This window comes from Cygnus atratus, chromosome 2 (genome assembly GCF_013377495.2).
Source record: "Cygnus atratus isolate AKBS03 ecotype Queensland, Australia chromosome 2, CAtr_DNAZoo_HiC_assembly, whole genome shotgun sequence".
Lineage (NCBI taxonomy): Eukaryota > Metazoa > Chordata > Aves > Anseriformes > Anatidae > Cygnus > Cygnus atratus.
The window spans coordinates 115,010,387-115,031,170 of NC_066363.1; the positions used below are offsets into that span (position 1 = coordinate 115,010,387).

Consider the following 20,784-nt stretch of genomic DNA (forward strand, 5'->3'; position numbering starts at 1 on the left):
TCTACATCTGGCACTCAAAAGGAAAAAAGGAAAGAATTTGCTGCACCTGAAAGAGCACCTCTCTGTACTTCACTTTTGCACACAGACAGTAAAATTACATTCAAAGTGCTCAAACTCAACATAAAAGTTTGATTATTCCAAGACACTCGGAAGAAGGCAATAGATTTTTAATGAAGTAAAAATTTAAAAACCTCATTGATTTCAGAAGGAAGAAAAATCTAGCTTTTTGACCTTGTCTCCATCCTTCGTTCCACTAATCCAGTTACGTACATGATGACTCTGGATGCTTTACATCAGTGTTATTTTAAGATAAGCCATTGTAACTCCACATGACTGGAATAATGACAGGGAAATGGAACAGTTCTGCAACAGAATGTGGAAATTACAAACTGACATTTGTTGCGAAAAACACAGTATTTAAATCCACTTTTGATGCTTAAATGGAGGAAGCTGAGGGTCTTAGTCTAGAGACAATGCACATGTGATCTGATCCCATGACATATTCCGAAAAAAAATGCTCTCACAGCTCCTCTGATGACTCAAATAGTTTGATCTCATGCTACAGATCTCTCTACAAGGATGCTGATGAAATCTCTAATAAAGAATTAATTTTTATAATACTAATAAAGCTGTAGGATGTCTCTATCTCTTTCAGAGGGGATTAAAACTAGCTAATAGTTGGAAATTTTTTCTTTGGAAAGACTGAAAGGAACAGGCATATGCAAATATATTCACCTACCCAATGTGACAGAAGATGCCTCATTTCCAAATAAACAACAAGAGAACACTGATAATTCATAATTACAGCTGCAGTAAAATTCCAGTATCAGAAGTCAAACACTTTGAGCCCTCACAACCACGATTCTCAGAATCTGTACCATAAAAGAGAAACAGGCACAGACAACACTCTTCCCCAGAGCACAAAGAGCTGCACATGGACACAAGTACCCCCCGACAGAGAAATGTAAAGAAAAATCTCTATTCATTAAAGGATGATGGAATCATTATTTTTTCTCTTTTTTTTTCTCTCTCTCTTTTACAACTAAGTTGCCTCATTTGAAGAGTACAGCAGTGGGCACAATTTATTATTAAGGAACACCATTTCGTTTTTTTAATGCACTCTCATTTTAGAGTCAGCTAATCTCATTTCATAACCACAGCTGATGTTCAAGACAATGCAGTATTAAAATGAAGTAAGCTCATCATAAGAGTATAAAGTACAGGCCCAAAATAATGAATCAGTTTAACCTGGATTAATAGACCAAAATGTTGGCTGTTTCAGAATGCACTGGAGCTTTACTCATTAAGGTCAATGGTTCTCCTACATAAAATTACATACATCAGTCCTTAAAATAGGGCAGAGTAAATAGACAATTTAATCTCATCATGTAATCAACTTTTTATTTGAAATAAGGCTGTATGCAGCTGAGGATTTTACCAGTGACATTTGACTTTACTCTGAAGTAAAAGGTCAAAAGAAAATGCTAGCATCCTTCCTGTGCAAAAACATGAAATTCATCCTGTTGTGTATTTCTGCACAAACAACACAACTTCTTAAAAGTGGGAATGTTCTTTGTACACAGTTTCAAATAACAACAGTATTTAAAGGGTAGCGATACCAGGCCTTTCAGTATTTACTTCCGTAAATAACTATATTTCTACATTAATACAATTTCATAATGAATTTTCACTTTGACTAGATTTTTTTTTAAAGATAGTATCTTGAAGTTTCTCCTTTTTAGAAAACTAAAGGATATAAACCAACATTACCTTCATTTTAAATTTTGAAAACCGATTGTGCAGATGAAGTCTTAAAAAAATAACTCAACATGAGTAGGCAGAAGTTTGACCATGTGCTCAGTTGGCATAAAAACTGCAGAGGTACACTGATTTCAATCGGCCAAAAATATGGCTCTTCAGTGCTTCTAAAAGCTCACTGTGTATTTTCATCCTCTTTTATTTATAGCTCAGGAATAAGCCTTCCAAATGCAAAATCTATAGCTAAAAAGAGGATGATTATTTTACAGTTGTTAAGATGCTATTATGTAAGCCAGCTAACAGAGTCAGGAAGCATTTCTCCCATGTCATGGAAAAGTACTATCAAAATTTAATCAAGGCAAAAAAGAAAAAAAAAAAGAAGAAATCTTCTTTTTTTGAACAGTGAAAAAAAAATCTTTTGCCTTGGTATTTCAAAAATATGAGTTTTGGTTGACTCTCCTGAGTTTTTGTTCTGCTTTTAACATTTCAAAGTTCATATTCCACTGAAACTTCAAATTAAATAAAGTACAGACTTGGAGAAAACCTAGCCTACATATATATATATATATATTTGGAAAATGTCCAGAAAGGCTACATCATCACCCTATTTTTCTTCAAAATTTGAAGTTGTGAGATTTATTGAGGCCAACCAAGTGTTTTGACCAGTTTGGAAGAGTTTGGAGTTACCAGGTTTTGGCAAAAGCTGGAGCCAGGCTGCTGCTTGCCAGCTGCTGTGATGGGTGGCCACATGAGGGAGCAGCGCCACAACCACAAACTCCGTGGTGCCACAGACTGGACTAGGAACACGCTCGCATCACGTAACACCATGGTGTGCTCATGCAGCCTGCTCCAGCAGCAGCCATCCATCCATGGTCCTAAATAACTACAGGACTGCTTAACTTTTACCTAACCTGTGCGTTCAACCAGGTAAATGCATATCCTAAGTCACTTCTTGACTATGTGGGTAGTAACAGAAACCAAGAATGCAAAATGGAGAATGCTTTGCTCATTCTTTTTGTATGTGTTCTTTTTCCCCCGATGTTTTTCTGCACTTTTTCTCATTCTGCAGAGGAACTTTTCACAAATGCGTTGTGAATTTGTGTGTCAAAAGTAGCACACACATCTATATGGAAAGAGAACCGCATCACAGTTACTTACAGGTTACTGGGAGACCATCGCTTCACTTAAATGGTGAGCACACACCCTACCGTGAATGGGTGGCCTCAGCCTGCCCCCTGCAGCACGCTGAGCATTATTAATCCAAAGCTCATCCCGACTCCTTGTACCTACCAGGTGAAGCATTACTTTTTCCTCAGAATCACCACCTTGTCCTTCCACCATGTTTCCACAGCATAGCTGTGCAGGGCTGCACTATTTTGATACTATTTTGATTACAGTTTGAAAGGGGAATGGAAGTTTGCTTGCAGGTCCAAACAGTGAAATTGAGAACCCAGACCTGATAAAAACACTATTGTAATGCTTAACTAGTTCGTATGTAAGGAAGGAAAAAGAGTAGCATTAATATAATTTTTCAGATATGAAGATGAGATATACATCGGCATGCAGTGAGATGAAGGCAGAGCTGGGGAAGGTCATAAGGCAAGGACGTTTCTTCCTCCTAATTACTAGACAATGATACCAGAAACTTATCCTTTTTACTAATGAAGAATAATTTGTTAAGAATACACTGTCCCCACAATCTCTTTGACAGCATCACTTGCAGTGTTCATATTACAATTCTCACAGATGTCTCTTTCCATGTATCTTTCTAAATGCCATGTTATGATCTCAATGACAAATGCCTCATTTCCGGGTTTTTGGTGGAATTGTACAAGTGGTGGAATTGGTATATCTATTAACAAACTTAGACTTGATTGGATATAAACCAATTTATCCTCAAACCAATATGGGATTAGAGATATAGCAATTTAGCAAAATGACAAGGACAAGAAATTTTCAGTTCTAATTAGAGTCGTAACAACAAACCCATCTATGAATTGGAACAATTCAATCCTTTTGGCACCACGCTTTCCCATCTGAAGAAGAAAAACTCAGAGCAATTTGAAGTCAAACTAATTTACATTTGCAAAGCATTTTTCTGTAGAGCTTTTATTTAAGTATAACGCAGAAATACTGTCCAAGATCCCAACTCTCAGATGCATTGCAATGCACAGAACCGGAAAAGGGCACTACGTTGAACCAGCAGTAACCCACCACACCCATACATTAAATATCCTGATTGAGGGCTCACTTCTTTCAGATACCACAGGAAGAAAGCTAGTATATTACAAAAACACTAAATTATATCAGCAAGTTCTTGCACATGATTTCCAGCACACAGATAATTGTTAGGAACTGGTAATGCCATCCTCATGGCCACATCAGGAGGCTAGCACAACAAAAACCAGTCCCATGTATATGAAAGAAAAGTAGGGCCTGAAATCTGTATCAAAGTTTCTGGTGACCCATACCCCAAGTGTGAATCATGGACTGATTCAGGTTGGTAAGGACTTCTGGAAGTCATCTGGTCTAACCCCGTGCTCAGAACTGGCCAAACTTTAAAGTCATGTGGTGAGGTTGCTCAAGGCCCTGTTGAACTGAGTTTTACACATCTCCAGAGATCCAAATCCTCTCTGGGAACCTCTGAGCATTTACTACTGTGAGTAATTTTTTGCCAGTATGTTAGCTGGGATCTTCTTCAACACATCCTGGAAGGAACTGCTTTCTACAAATGGATTTGGTACACAGTTACTTGTATTTGATTTTTAACAGCCAAATAGAATCAGCCTTTCAGAACTCAGCAGTCTAGAGGAAAACCCTAATAAATATGATATCACCTATGAATAAAGAATGGTTGCAGGTTCTCAAGTGATTTTCCTGCAATGATCATGCTCCTAATTAGTGCATTACAAATCCAATATACCTGTATTGGATTTGTCAATGAAGTCCTACGATACTCAGTTGTGAGTATATTATTCTAGTAACCTTTTTATATACAATCCTGTTATTTAGTTCTGCTCTAGTACTGAGCACAAATGTTAGAACAATACAGACACTATAGTTATGTCTTGAATTTCCTTAAACAATAATTCATTTTTAATAGGAAAGTTGCTGTATTCCAAACTCAAAATAATTTAAATACAATGATAACATTACTGGCAATCTGACTGCAATAGCACTGACTGCCCAGCTTTTCTAAAATTGATGGAGTTTCTAGGAATGCTAAATTGCTTAGATTTTTACAGCAGTTGAAAATAAAAATGGCTTAGCACACTGAACAGATTTTTAAAAATCCTTCCATTTAAAAGCTCTATGTACAAAGAATTAAAAAGTAAGAGTGCAATTGTAATAACTGAATCACCTAAAAATCCTATTTGATTGGTTCAGATATAAACTTTACCTAACAGTCTGGTTTTTAACAAAACCTGTACCTGTTTCCTTTTTTATTTTTATTTATTTATTTACTTTTACCCTTGCACATTTTTCAGGATGCTGTAGCAACAGCCACTTTGATACTGGGCATCTGTGGGGAATTAAATACTGGTTTGCACTTACAGACCAAAGCAAATGCAAGAAATGTTGCTATCCTCCAGTAAGTAATTAATTTTCATGATATGCTGTGTTAACAGTCATTGCTTAGAAACACTTCTTTTACAATGAACAGCCCCATACATTTTCACCAAGACACTTCAGAAATTGATACCACTCCAGGATTAAATTATTTTTTTTATTATTATCTAGCTCCATTACAACACTCACTAATTGCTAGTTATAAGATTGGTACAATCAATCATGCAATTTACATTCCTAGGAATTGTTTAAATTGAGAGTTTTTTAAAATTTTAAAATAAGGAAGTACTTTTGGGAGGTAAGATTAAACAATCTAATTATTAATAGCTTGAGTGTGTTTACATGAAAACTTTTAAGTATCATGAACAGAAAGCAGGCTCATGCAGGTGTGATTTCCTGATTGACTCAGGCAGATCTAAGCTTTATCACTTAAGCACTGTGGCTACCAGTGCTAGTCCCATCCTTCCCTGCCCCCGTGAATCAACTATCTTGTTGATCTAATTAAACATGACAGGGCAAAATGACCCCTTTGAAGGCAGTATGAAGTTAGATGAGTATTTCATATAGATATATATATATATGCATGTATATATATCACAGAATCACAGAATGGGCAGGGTTGGAAGGGACCTCTGAAGATCATCTAGTCCAACCTCCCTGCCGAGCAGGATCACCTAGAGCACGTTGCACAGGATGGCATCCAGGCAGGTTTTGAATATCTCCAGAGAAGGAGACTCCGTAATCTCTCTTGGCAACCTGTTCCAGTGCTCTGTCACCCTCACAGTAAAAAAGTGTGCCCTCATATTTAGCTGGAATTTCCTGTGCTTCAGTTTGTGCCCATTGCCTCTTGTCCCGCCTCTGGGCACAACTGAAAAGAGACCAGCTCCATCCTCTCGACACCCTCCCCTCAGCTATTTATACATATTGATGAGGTCTCCCCTCAGTCTTCCCTTCTACAAGCTAAACAGGCCCAGTTCCCTCAGCCTGTCCTCGTACGACAGGTGCTCCAGTCCTCTGATCATCTTCGTAGCCCTCCTCTGGACTCGCTCCAGTACTCCCATGTCCCTCTTGTACTGGGGAGCCCAGAACTGGACACAATGCTCCAGGGTTGAGGAGAGGGGGAGGATCACCTCCCTTGGCCTGCTGGCAACACTCTTCCGAATGCAGCCCAGGATACTGCTGGCCTGCTTGGCCACAAATGCACCTTGCATAAAACATTATTGAAGTTACACTCTGTTGACAGTAAGACTTTTAAGATAGCTGTAAGATCAGGGATAATGATGTACTAGGTCATCATAGATAGTAATGTTCTTAATACTGAAGTAATGTAAATGCAGTGTCTTAACAACAGTATAAGATACCCTAAGTGTGTATTATTGGATATATGACCATACATAGTTCATTAATTCATCTGTATACTGAAGCTGTGACAAGAGAAAAGGATGTCTTTGATGTTTTTCTTTCAGAGCCTGTTCTTCCAAGATGAGCTCTTCCATCCATCCATCATGTCATATTCCTACCAGTTCACAGAGGCTGTAAGTATTATAAAAAAAATCCTGCCTGAATGTTTACTTGATTTTAATCAACAAAGAGCACTATCTTGTTTGGATTCTTATGCAGTCAAACTAACTACAAACTTGTTGTGTCAATACATAGAAAACAGACCTATCTCTACCCAACAGCAAACATCAAGAGGGACTGAGCAATATTAGGCAGCTAATGACAGGAAAAAGGGGAACAGTTTTAAACTAAAAAAGGGAAGATTTAAATAAGACAGAAATTAGGAGCAATACTTCACTCAGAAGGTGGTGAAGCACTGGAACAGTCTGCCTAGAAATGTTGTGGATGCCCCATCCCTGGAGGTGTTCAAAGTGTTCAAGGTTGGATGAGGCCCTGGGCAACCTGGTCTAGTGGGAGGTGTCCCTGCCCATGGCAGTGGGGTTGTAGCAAGGTGATCTTTAAGGTCCCTTCCAACCCAAGCTGTTCTGTGATTCAGTGATTCTATGAATACAGGCTCCCAGTACTGTTTAAAGGTAGCTCAGTGATCTGATGCCTGACAACTTCCTCCCTAGCTCCTTCCCGACATTGTTCCCACACATTCTTCTCCCAGCCTTCCTGTTACTCTCCCTTATGACAACTCCATAAACTGCCAGACCTTTCTATGAACCTCTTAAACTCACTAACACAGCGGAAAACTACACAACTGTTTTTGCTGTGTTAATTTTTCACCATATTAGAGAGATGGAATGAAGCTCAGAGGGGTCTGACAGGCTCCAGAAGCAGCACAGCAGGAGCAAACTTTCAGATGCAGGGAAGTTTGTAGGAACATGCTCCCTGCCTGGCAGTCATGTGTTGTTGAATCCCTTCCTACGTCACATGAAGACACACTTTTCTGGCTGCAGTACCACAAGCAGATGAACTAAACCAACAGCTCGCTGCACCAAAAAAGGATTGACCTTTCTCTCTGCCAGTTCCTCCCATTCTCACATGGGAATATCCAGCAAGGAAAAACAGGATGTTTCATTTGTTTAATTTGATTTTTGGGATGAGGCAACAACATAAAAGTAATGAAATTAGGAAAGGGCAATCACTGGTTATTATATGGAATTTTGAAGCTAATTAAAATCCTGGGAAAAACTCATGGAGATTGGCTTGTAGGTCTTGTGAACAGCCACACTGGTGACAAAAGCACTGTAACTCAGTATGTGTGAAACTGGATTTGAAGATGTGTTTTAAATGTACTTCAAAAACACTCCAGTATCAGCAAGGGGTTGCTCTGAATAATCTACACGGTCCTTCAGTTTCACATAACATTAAGCTTACTATCATACCATGTGCTGAGTTAAATGTAAGAAACTGTGGTTAAAACACACAGCTCCAGGAACAACAATAAATTTTGTCCAGTCATTTCAAACATTAACTGCAGTAATTCATTAACTACCTTCATTAAAAGGTTAACCGCTGTTAAATATATTTACCTCATGGATGTCTTTCATCCAGCTTGTTATGCCTTGAAAACTGTCCATATTTGTGATGTCATATACAAGCACAAAGCCTTGTGCTCCACGAAAATAGCTAGTACTAAGCGTATGGAAACGTTCCTGGCCAGCAGTATCCCTGAAAGAAACCATAAAAAGTCACCAATAAATGTATAAATAAATTTAAAATCAATGAATAAACTGTAGAGCCTCTCCCTTCAAGAAAAATCACTTTATTTTCCAGAGTTGAACAAATTTTAAACCGTGTATGAAAGGAACGAGAGAATATAAGGATGGGAGGAAATCTGGGTGCCAGATTTCAAGTATATTCAGCAGTGAAAGAAATGCACTGAAGTTTATGCTGAGGAATACAGCACTACTAGGAAGACTAAACCAGCAGCTGAAGTCTGAGTGTAACTTCAAGCTCACGACTTTATACACAGTTCATATATACAGTTCATTCACAGTTTATACATAGTTAATCTGCAAGATGAGTACAACTCAGGTGGCAAAAAAATAAATAAATCTGGAGTACAAGCACTGCAGGAGTCAGATGACATCCTACATTCTGACTAGTACTTTGTAAACTGCGACACAAAGAGTGATCTGGTTTAGATGGAAGACAGGTATTTGGAAAGAAACGTAATATACTGGGATGCAGAGACTCCTACACATAATTATGCCTTAAGAAAGCTGCCAACAAGCCTTCAAGACTTTTGCATTAGAACCTGAGATGGAGTAACCGCATATCTAACACAGGTCAGATAATTCAGGTATACAGCTACTCCTTGAGAAGTTAAATACTGATAAATATAGATAACCGTCTGTATTGGGTGCCTGTAGACATAGCTGTCTGCATTCCTAAATACCATTTAGAAAAGCCTCAAAAACAAACAAACAAAAAAGGAGTGTAGGTTCCCAAAGATTCATCTGAATAACTTTCTCTTGGCAGTCATTTGAGCCTGCATTTGTTGGGTAATGAAATATAACATTTTCTTGCTTTGTCACTTCCCTCAATGTTCCCATACAATTAAATATACTTAATATGGTTTGTAGATCTGCACTTTGTGCATGCTGGCAACAGCAAAGTTTTATTGCTAAAGCAATCTAGCAACAACTCTCTTTTTAACTTACTTTAATTAAAAAGTAAGTTAATGCAAAAAAAAGTTTAGCTAATGCAAAAAATATGCTCCCGTATCTCAAATAAAAATTTAAAATGACCTACTACATAAGAGTTGCACTTTAATGCAGGCATGCACATAAAAGCAGATGAGATTTTTCATGTTGTAATGCACTTTAGTTGGCCTTCATTTGTGATATAAATTAAAACTTACCATATTTGAAGTTTCACTCTTGTATCATTAAGCGTTATAAGCTTTACTTTAAAATCAATGCCTAGAAGAAAGAAGGAAATCTGTAACATTTCTCATAACTCGGATTTCCTTTTGAAGAATGTTTCTTAACTCTAGTTATCATGCAATTTTGAACAGAGGGTGAAAAGGAACTGAATCAAACAAAGAATAACTAACCATATAAATTTAAAATGGAAGTTGTAAAAGGAAATTATTCAGTGGTGAAGACAACTATGTGCCAATATATTACACTAAATGCAATGGAGGGGCAGGTCAAAGCAAAGCTGCAGATATTCCAAAACTACGTGTGCTTATTTCCATTAATAGACAAATGATAGGACAGCAGTTTCATGGCTTATGCACAATAATACTTGGCAAATACACTGGTGATTTCAGTTGTTTCCAATTTCATCACAAAGGCTATACATAGTTAGCAACAAATGCTTACAAAGCTGTTACATGCACAATGCCATTTTTCAGTCTTCAGTTCCAAATCCCTAAAAAAAATAATCTAGGGTTACATGAACAGGAATAGAAATTAGTTGCATTAGTTAAATGCAAAGACAAGCATACACTGGATTTCATTCAAATCAACAACTGTCTCTACAGTCTTTATCTCTGTGTATCCCAAATACAGATTGTTAATGCTAAAATCAGGCACTAGCACTTGAAATCACTGCTGAGTATCGTCTCTACATACATTACAGATCCTTCCTCAAATATACTTTCCTTATAATTTATAGTGTTTTATTATATTATCAAATTAGTATGACAAGTGTGGTAAATGACACCTGGATTTGTGGCTTGTTGAAGCTCCAAACTTAACATTAAAATCTGCTTGCTATCACCTGCTACCTTGGACTGATATATCTCCTCACTATACTGCTGAAATTTGAAATACATTTCACTGGTTTCTCTGCTCAGTCTTTTTCCCCTGAAAATTAACCAGGCAATTACATTAAGTCAATTACATTAAGTAAAGGTAAGGCAGCATTGTGGTAGCTGGCCCTACTGCATTCTCCATGGTCAAGAATTCACAAGGCCAACATGCAGCTACTTAACTTCAGAGTTGCTCGTCACCTGTAGTAATGTCATTTGAAAGAAAGAAAGACTGCAAAAGCAGTATGATTTTAGGTTAGCACCATTGCACTGATTTCTACTGGAATCTGGCTGCCAAATTATTTTATCAAACGAAAGCATTTGCGGCAATAAAATAATGCAGTGAAGGAAATGTTCCCTTCTTTTTATTTCTGAATGTATTTTGCGCAAACCTTTGAAGAGTACATGCTCACATGCAAGAATCCAATGGTAGTAACATTTTTGTGTGCATGTGGCAAAAGAGTTTAAAATTATTATGATAATCATGTCCTTCACTTGATGAATTTTATTGAAGCTTCAATAGCAAGGGAAGATGAAATAATATAATTGGTATCTGTAATTAATATTACACAAAGCTTCCTTGATGGAATTAATAATGTTGGCTGGAAAGGTAATTTAAGCCAAATTTGCTCATGTGCTCATGTCAGTTGAAATTTAAACGTTACAGAAAACATTTGCTCCTGAAATTCACACGTTTTTGTTTAATCATCTGTATCACTTTCTACAATTGATGTTAGAGCACTTGAGAAGGACAAGGCACGTACTGGGAGGCTGGAAAGTCACTTTCAAACAGTGCAAACAAATACAGCAAAAAATTATACTCCAGCTAGGGATTCCCAGACCCATAGGAAACAGTTTTTATTTGACATACACTTTAATAATAAATTTATATAAGATTTTTTTTTATTTATAAAAAGGGAAGCAGAGTGCTGAATCAGACTAAAACTTAATCTAAATTAAAATAAGGCATATTGACTTCTTAAGTCAACTTCAAAATTTATTGACCTAAAAGGTCAATGAATGTTAGTGAAAAACAGAAGTCAATATGTTCTGCATGCATGAATTGCTCATGTCTTTATATGAAATTTCATGCAAACTTAGCAAATTGAAGAGACAAAAAAGAAAAATGAGAAATAAAATGCCAAAGGCAGCTCACAGATTTCAGATGCTTTTAGACCTGTGTACTTACTATACAATATGATCAACATAACGAAGCTAGCATTGATTACCACTCTTGAGATGAACGTTATTTGAATGCAACAGCTTGTACTTGGTTCTTCTGAGCTGTCAAATAAAACCAAGAATGGGTACACTGAGTACAAGCTCAAATTCTAGTTGTTATTTCCAAGTTTTATAGCCATGAGATTAATTTTTTTACTTGCAAAATAATAAAAGTGGCCATATTAGGACTGAGGCACCTTAACGACAACTAGGTCTAAGAAGCATTAAAATAGTTATCCACACAGGAATTCAGCTGTGAATTGCCCATCTTCTCCCTCAGTATCTACGAAACATCTTTGACCATGTGCAAAATCCTCTTCAGAGAGGTCTTCTGCAGCTGGCCTACAAAATTACAAAACGCTTTTCATCCCAATACAGCTGGCAAGGTCCTGAGCTCAAACTACTCAAAGTACTCAAAAGGCTCAAAAGTACGTTTATCCAGATTAAAATGTGAGTTTGAGCAACTCATACAGACAGCAGTGTACACGCTGGTGCAGCTCCTAGCCAGTCATACAGCATCTTCAGCTTTCTCTGGGAAGAGATAAGGAGCTGGTATCAACTCCCAAGCTCCCAGTGAGATAAACATAACATTTACCTTTAATGTAATTCATTTTTGTTGATAAACTCTACTTTGTTTCCTTCTAAAGTAAGAATTGGGGTATCCACATACGTCAGAACTGGCTCTCTTACTCACAGTGCATTGAAAACAAATGCATAAATCACTTCAATTTGCAATTTTACTGTTAGGTCTTATACTTTACTCATAACAAATCTTTTTTTTTTTTTAATATATGAGCATTTTTCATTTTAATATAAGCAAAAGTTGCCTTTTGGAGAAAAATTCAAAATAAAATGATCTTTTTTTTTAATCCTAAAATAGGAGTTGAACCACTTTCAACTATGAAAGTCTGGGGGAGACTCACACCTCTACAGAAGTTTTTCCCACAGAAAATATGTATCTGTGGGACCACGGCCACTGTAATCCAGCAAAATAAAAACCTTACAACCAGTGAGATCACAATCCTGTTCGCTTGTATACAAAAGGGATTTTTTAGTTCGTAAACTTTCCCTATGACGTTATATGTGATGCCATTGTTTAAACAAAAACATTTATTCTTTATAGTCTACTATTGCCTACTATTCATAATACAATGCATCTGCCTTATGATGCGTATAAGTTTAATTAGAAAATTGTAACTGCTTATAATTTACCCAAACTGCATAATTGAGGAGGAGGAAGGGCACCCATCCTTGAGTGTCTAAGTGCCACATAAATTGCTTTCAATGAAAATTTACTATGGTTGCTTTTTTTTTTTTCATTTCATAAAATACATTATTTTAGAAAATTTCACTACTGGAGCCTACTAGAAATTTTGTTTCCCTGCAATAACAGTTGGATTTTTTCTAGCAATACAAACCCATGAATCATGATGACAAAGAAATGAGACTCTCTGCAGCTCCAAGACAACCTTTAACTTCTGTGACTATGACCCTTGGCTGCTCTGGAAGGAGGTGACATATGATTTTGTCAGGAAACTCTGATGGCTGAGAAACCGAACAGCCTGGATAATCTTCCCTCTACTTTAATCAACGTTCCAGCTGGACAGGTAGGGTGAAATATCAATTAACATCAGACGAGCGTTCAACAGGCTGCATGACAGATAGGGTTCATTTGGCTGAGCTCGTGTGAAACAGGCATGCAAATGAAAACAGTTATATTCATAGTGTCGAAAAAGAGGAAGAAGACATCGTGAACAAAAAAATCTGAAATGTTGCGATGCGTCTTCTTCCTTTACACCATTACCGACCACACCCATGCTGCAAAGACTCAGTTTTCTTGGTTGTAGCTGTCCTTGTGAGCAAGCAACTCCCACCTTCAACATCGCCACTTCGAAAGCCATCACCCACAATTGTATTGATTTTAAAAGTCCAAACTCCAACATGCCTCGTAAAATGGAATTAAGTGGGATGCCATGTTCCAGAAATAACTTGAAAAATCACTTGCAGTTAGCAAATACTACATTTGGGTGATTCACTTATATTTCAAATAAAATACATGCTTTAGAAGTTTTTAAATAACTCAGGAATAAGTTTCAGGAACAGTAATAAAACTATATAAGGTTAATCTTGGTCCATAATGGTTATCAAACTGTTTTATCTTTGCTATTCTTTACAGTCTTTCAACCCACAACTGGGGAAATATATTCTTAATATCATGAATATGCTGGAGTTTTTGACTCTATGATAGATTGGATTTAGAGTACAAAAAATTCCATCTCAAAATAATAATCTCAAGGTTAGGTATCTAAGTTCCAATAGAAAATGCATTAACAAAGCTGATGTTTATGATGTCCATGACGTTTCTCACGGACATTCCTTAAGACTCCTTGTTAAACCTCCTGTAAGTTATAAGGATCAATTTCACTACATTTCTGCTAGTTGCATTCTCCCCTTTTTGTCAGTGCTGGTTTCAGAAGGTGCTTTGCAATAACATGCAGGAAAATAAGGGTGGGTTTAACTTAGTCAGTGCTCATGTGGACAAGTCAAGTGATTTCATATAAGTCCAGTATTCCCTGTTACAAAATAGGACCAACTGCTGCCACAGATACTACCTATTATTTATTGAGTTAAGCAAACTCTTTCCACGCTGAAAACTATATAGAGCCGTGCATGTTTGAAATATCGGAAGACACAATTTCTTGTGCACACTTTAACTTTCTGTTAAAGAGCACAGAAAATGGGTAAAAATTAAATAAATATGGACATGAAGACTTTCAAAAACAAAAAATTCCTGCTCAAGAGACCTGTAAAATTTCTGCAAAAACCAAAACCACCACGGCCATGCTGCACGACTTCGTGTTGATGACCACATGCGGTGTGAGGAGGGCCAACTTGCCACTCGCCAGGCACTGCGAGCCAGGACCACGGTGGCAGGGGACAGCTCCTGGCACCCAGCTTCTGTGGGGGTACGGGGCTGGCAGCACAGGGACACAGCCCCAAATCGTTTGGGTCTAGCAGGGCCAACTACTGCTGCCGCCTCAGCGGTGGCTCTGCTTTAATAATCAGGCATGCAGAATACGCAGACTTCATAATCACCCACAGTGGAAGCTGTCTTGTCTTTATGCGGCCAAAATATATCAAAACAAAGATAAAAGCGTTCCTGTCAGGAAAGACAGAGGAACTGGGCATCTCCCTGAGGTTTGGAAATGCTCCGCAGAAGATAAGGTTATCTCTGTGAGTACCACAGCCTGGCCTCCATCAGGAGCCACGAGCGCTGGTACAGGACGAAACAAGTTGCCTTCCTAAGTCCAAAAAAAAAAAAAAGGGGGGAGAAAAAGCTCCAAATGTCACAGGTGAAGCACACACAGGTGGAGCTATGCGGTTCTGGAGCCGGGACGCGTTTGCCCCCGGCAGGGCTGGGGCCGGGCAGCGGGGCGGTGCGGGGACAGCGCCTCTCCCCTCGGCCACCAGCACCTGCGGCGAGCCCCGAGGGGCCGGCGGGGCGCCGGGGGGCGGCGAAACGGGACCAGGGCCGGGCTCGGGGCTGCGGGACAGGCCCGGGGCGGGAGGGCACTCACCGATCGTGGCCAGGTAGGAGGAGGAGGAGGCAGCCGCGCCGGGCTCCGTGTACCTCCGCACGATGGAGGTCTTCCCCACGCAGGACTCCCCGGCCATCACCACTTTGACCAGCAGCGCCGGCTTCCCCGCCGCCGCGCCCTGCCCCAGCACCGCCATGGCACGGTCGGGCCGTGCGGGGCCGCGGCCGCAGCTCTGCGGCCACCCCGCCGCCACGGGGGCGGGCACCGGCGTCCCTCCGCCCGCCGAGGCCGTCAGCGGCTGGGGGCCGAGCCGGGCCGTGAGGAGGGCCGGGAGAGGCGGGGAGGTCGGGCTGGGACCGGGCTGACTGTGCTCATCCACCCCGCCGGATTTCGCCCTCGGCCTGCATCAGTGCCCCTCTGCCGGATTTGGGGCCGGCCATTGGTGTGGTGCCTCCGTCGCGAGGCTGGACTCTGGAGCAGGACCGTGTTAAAACTCCTACCGATACCACACAGCCTTACATATGCTGGGCTTCAGGTACTGCCTTGAAAGAGCATTAAGAAATTCTGCATAGGTACTGTGATTTTTTGTTTTGTTTTGTTTTTCATGTAGTTTCACCACGGGATGAAAGAAGGAACTTTCACAATGCGCCGTAACACTTCCTCAATGAAGCACAGAAATAAACAGTCTGGTTTGTCTTTACTTCCTAGCGTTAGAGACAGAGCAAATAATGTTGAAAGAATTTCATCTCTTTCACTTTCAATTTGTCTGGCACGGTGACTTGTGGTATAAAGAACAAACATATACCTACCATGTAGATTTGCTGTTTGTGTCTGGATGTTTCAACTCCCATACTGTCCAAATAGTAAGGCCCTTAGCCACTTGCTAAACTGGTGTGATAGATTTAGGAGTGGGACATGCTTTGAACTAAAAGTGCTAACAGCAGGTTACAAATATTTGTCTTTATCTAAGCCTGTAGTAACTCCTCAGGCATTTTCATCTTCAATCCTTCAAGCAACCTGCAATCAATTCACGTATCACCGAGCATCAGGTTCAGCACACTCACTTTTTGTGGAGGACAAATCAATGACTCTGTGAGCTCCCCAAAGCACAGTTTGGGAAGTCTTCTTATCAAAGGCCCCATCGGCCCGCTCTGAACCACATACAAACCTGCATCTCTGCTTGCCAGTATCAAACTGGTTCACCACAAACCTTTAGGACTTTGTGGTAGCAGATCTCTAACGGGGAGCGAAAGCTTGTTTCTTGATCTGTGCAGTTTCTGTGATTGCTAGAAGAATGAGAATTTATGCTATAATTATCAAATAAGCAGTAGGAAATGACTGATAAAAACAACTGCTGAGTTAGCTGGTCTTTTCATGAGTCATTTTTGAGACATGACTGTGTATAAAGCTACCACTGCCAAAGAAAGTATCAGTCAAAGTGTTCCCATTGGGGACAGAAAAATACTGTGTGTTGATAAGACCTTCTTGAATGACATTTCTGGGAAAAGTCCTTATGGGATACTTTCATCTGGCATGGTCATATGATGAAAGCATTTGTGGAGCTCTTGCAGTACAATAAAGCTGCAAGTATGTGACTTGTTCAACAAAATGAAGGCTTGAGGAGAACAGGATTCCTGTCTATCAGGGATTAAACAATAAGGATGAGAAAAAAAAAAGAAAAAAAAAGAAAAAAAAAGGAAAAAAAAAAGCTGTTTAAACAAAAGGCTAATAGAATGAGTAGATACACAGTGACCATGAATGTGGCTGAACTAAAAAGTATGTGGTTTCTAGTGATATTACAGAACATTCTTTCAGCTGAGGTAAGCAGGAGGAAAAATCTTGATAGACGGAACATGATGGGCCTATAAAGGATGTTATAACTGCCAGCAATAGGGGAAAATTAGACTTCATGAACCAAAATACTTCCTATGAGAAACATCCCCTGCTATCTAAGCAGATTTGTAAAGTTCTGCTTCTTCATTCAGAGATTTGAAGCTACTGTTGATTGTCCCAAATCTGAACTATCGAGGGGTTCTAGCATCATGGATTGGTAGCTGTCATGGATCAGAGATGATGATGTGTATGGGGAATCTGTAACATGATTCTATGATTTATGGATAATTTACCATTTGCAACACCAGCTATGTCTCTGGCTGTGAATCAATACCACTTCGGTACTTCCACCTCATGTCTGGCAGGGATTGGGATGGGAATTCCCCTGCCACCCTGCAGTAAAACTACCTTGCTGCATTGTAGCAAATTTGCCCAGAAGCAGAAGAATTTAATCCACCTGTGCTAGATCCATAGCTTTCCAGGGGCAGCATTGATCAAAAGTGAGGAATCTGTAAGACCACAAGTGCCTCTGCTAAATGGTCAGAGTGGCTAAAAGTGCTTCTACAGAGCTGCCCAGAAGTGCAGAAAGGTAGGGCCTTTCACCTTGGTTTCTGGATCAGTGCCTACCCAGCACCTCAGTTCAGTGGTGTGCTAAAAGCCTCCAGGCAAATCCTCCTGAGAATCGAGAACCGAGAATCGTTGAACAGAGCCATGCCAGAAGCTGCCAGAGGGGCTGCAGAAGCGAGGACAAGGCTGGTGAGTGCTCTGCCATGTAGCCTGGTGCACTGACATGATGCATGGCACGCCTGTGTGGGCAGCACATTAGTTTAGAGATATACCTGAAGACTTTGTCTTTATGGTGGAGCCTTCTCCAGTTCTCAGCCCTGAAGCTGTTGTCCACGAAACTGCCTTCTCCAAAGGAGAGTAACGCTGCAGCTGCCTGAAGCAGTTAGGTTTAGATGATAGCGTGGACTGATGGTGTTAGCAGTGATGTTACACTAGCTCAGCCTGTACCCTGTGTTGTCTGTCACACCAACCTATTTAAATTAAAAGTATCTCCAGAAATTTTGTACATTCGAGTGTTGATTTATGAGCAATATACAAGGCTGAATTCTAATTAATTTCTTAATGAACCGCCTAATGCCCAAGGTTACCATTGCTGTCAGTGGACTGCACTATAACTTTCCTCACATTCCTATCCACAAGGGGACAGTCTTTCCATCTCTTACCACCGACTAAAACAATTTAAAAGTTAGCTCCTTGAAAAGCTACCATGAAATGAATTAAATCTCATTTATTTTAAAATACATGTTCATACCTTATAAAATGTTCCACATCTTTGTAAACTATGTGAAGTTACTGAATTTATTGAACTAGTCATAAGTAAAGTTAGTTTAATGAAGCTAATGACTTGAAAATAATGAGTGTACAGCTACAAGACAATCAGTGCAAAGCACAAAATAAAGTTGTGGTGATGTACTTTGAGATATCCTTGGAAAAGGATGTCTTTTCCTCTCATTCATCTCTTTTTCTGGACTGGTTACGTACATTTCTTTGACGCTATCTTTCCAATAATGTGATAAATAGTAATAATAATATCAGCAGATTTTTTAATAGAATTTTAATGGGAGAGCTTTTCATTTTAACACAGAAAAATGACTAGAATTATTAGAAATTAGTTTTATAAAATGTTAGATTATCATGACATTGCTTTCATTTTTCATTAAATACTTGTGAATGGTTAGTATTACTTTTATACATATGATACTTATATTTTTGTTTCTTATAGGAAAGGTTCGGTATAGGTTTATCTTAGTTTACTCCCATAGTAACAGCGGGCTTCTGGCATTTTCTCAGAGTGCTTACACAAATTTTGGGCTTCACCTCCTAGTTTGCCTTACTGTTTCCTGCTACACAGAATGTGCACTAACACCAGTCTCTTATGATGAGCCAGTGACTTGTTACAATAGCTGATTTTTAATATAGCCAAATGGCTGCAAAAGGTGGGCTAACTTTTCACTGCAGTTACAGAAAGTACTGTAACTTGCTCTGAACGTAGGGAGGAACCAGAGAGATTCAGCAGCATATTTCATGCAAAACATCCAGCATAATCTTGTCACTGAGCTTGCTTGGACATTCTTGCAAGAAACCATTACTAAGGGGGAAAAAAAAAAGAAAAAAAAAAGAAAAAAAAAAAAGGTAGCTATAAAACTATAAACCAAGGCTCAAGAAACAGCAGCATTTGAGTACAGCACTGTTTTTGAAACCTAATGGGACCATTACAGATGCCACAGCCTCCTTAACGAAATAAAGCTTACCAAGTATTGCAAAGAGGTTAAATATTATTTCCATTTGAAATTATTTTGGTGTAATATTAGAATAGACACAGACACAGACACAGATTTCTAGGTTGGAAGAGACCTCAAGATCATCGAGTCCAACCTCCGACCTAACACTAAGTACTCCACTAAACCATATCGCTAAGCTCTACATCTAAACGCCTTTTAAAGACCTCCAGGGATGGTGACTCCACCACCTCCCTGGGCAGCCCGTTCCAATGCTTAATAACCCTTTCGGTAAAGAAGTACTTCCTAACATCCAACCTAAAACTCCCCTGTCGCAACTTTCGCCCATTCCCCCTCGTCCTGTCACCAGGCACGTGGGAGAACAGACCAACCCCCACCTCACTACAGCTTCCTTTAAGGTAACTGTAGAGAGCGATAAGGTCGCCCCTGAGCCTCCTCTTCTCCAGGCTGAACAAGCCCAGCTCCCTCAGCCGCTCCTCGTAAGACTTGTTCTCCAGACCCCTCACCAGCTTGGTCGCCCTTCTCTGGACTCGCTCGAGCACGTCCATGTCCTTCCTGTAGCGAGGGGCCCAAAACTGAACACAGTACTCGAGGTGTGGCCTCACCAGAGCCGAGTACAGGGGCACAATCACCTCCCTAGACCTGCTGGCCACACTGCTTCTTATACAGGCCAGGATGCTGTTGGCCTTCTTGGCCACCTGAGCACACTGCTGGCTCATATTCAGCTGCCTATCAACCAGTACTCCCAGGTCCTTCTCGGCCAGGCAGCTTTCCAACCACTCATCTCCCAGCCTGTAGCTCTGCTTGGGGTTGTTGCGCCCCAGGTGCAGGACCCGGCACTTGGCCTTGTTGAACTTCATACAGTTGGCCTCAGCCCATCGGTCCAGCCTATCCAGATCCTCCTGCAGAGCCTTCCTGCCCTCGAGCAGATCGACACACGCACTTAGCTTGGTGTCATCTGCAAACTTACTGAGGGTGCACTGGACGCCCTCATCCAGATCATCGATAAAGATATTAAAGAGGACCGGCCCCAGCACTGAGCCCTGGGGGACACCACTAGTGACCGGCCTCCAACCAGATTTGACTCCATTCACCACAACTCTCTGGGCCCGGCTATCCAGCCAGTTTGAATACTAATTCAATTAAACATATTAGCAGCATATTCATATACTTTTCCCTGAGCTGAAGGTCTAAGCTAAAAATGGTAATGAGAAGAAAGAGCAAGGTTTAATTTGGATTTTAAATCCTCAGTTATAATCACTGCTCGTACCAAGATTACTCACTGAATAGGTTCTGTTAAGTGACAAAAGTGAAACTCTTTGGTTTCATTAGTGTTAAGATAAAATCA

The 20,784-nt window shown here is 39.9% G+C and overlaps 1 protein-coding gene and 1 long non-coding RNA gene across 9 annotated transcripts in view; one reads left to right on the forward strand and one right to left on the reverse strand.

Moving 5' to 3' along the window:
* Positions 1–15,583, reverse strand: part of LOC118251215 (ras-related protein Rab-10-like) — a 30,599-nt gene extending 15,016 nt beyond the window's left edge. The window contains exons 1-3 of one of the 2 annotated variants that reach the window (XM_035553132.2): positions 15,337–15,580; positions 9,641–9,701; positions 8,307–8,445 (exon numbers count right to left, since the gene is read on the reverse strand). In XM_035553132.2, coding sequence (XP_035409025.1) covers positions 8,307–8,445; positions 9,641–9,701; positions 15,337–15,493 — 357 coding nt within the window. In that variant the 5' untranslated portion in view covers positions 15,494–15,580. Of the gene's footprint in view, positions 1–8,306; positions 8,446–9,640; positions 9,702–15,336 lie in introns of both variants that reach the window. The other variant, XM_035553133.2, reaches the window with a different exon arrangement.
* A 12-nt stretch (positions 15,584–15,595) lies between these two features.
* Positions 15,596–20,784, forward strand: part of LOC118251216 (uncharacterized) — a 28,595-nt gene continuing 23,406 nt past the window's right edge. For 3 of the 7 annotated variants that reach the window (XR_004779714.1, XR_007707811.1, XR_004779712.2), the window contains exon 1: positions 15,596–15,869. This is a non-coding gene — a long non-coding RNA (uncharacterized LOC118251216). The remainder of the gene's footprint in view (positions 15,870–20,784) is intronic. The other 4 variants (XR_004779715.1, XR_004779713.2, XR_007707810.1 and 1 more) reach the window with 3 other exon arrangements.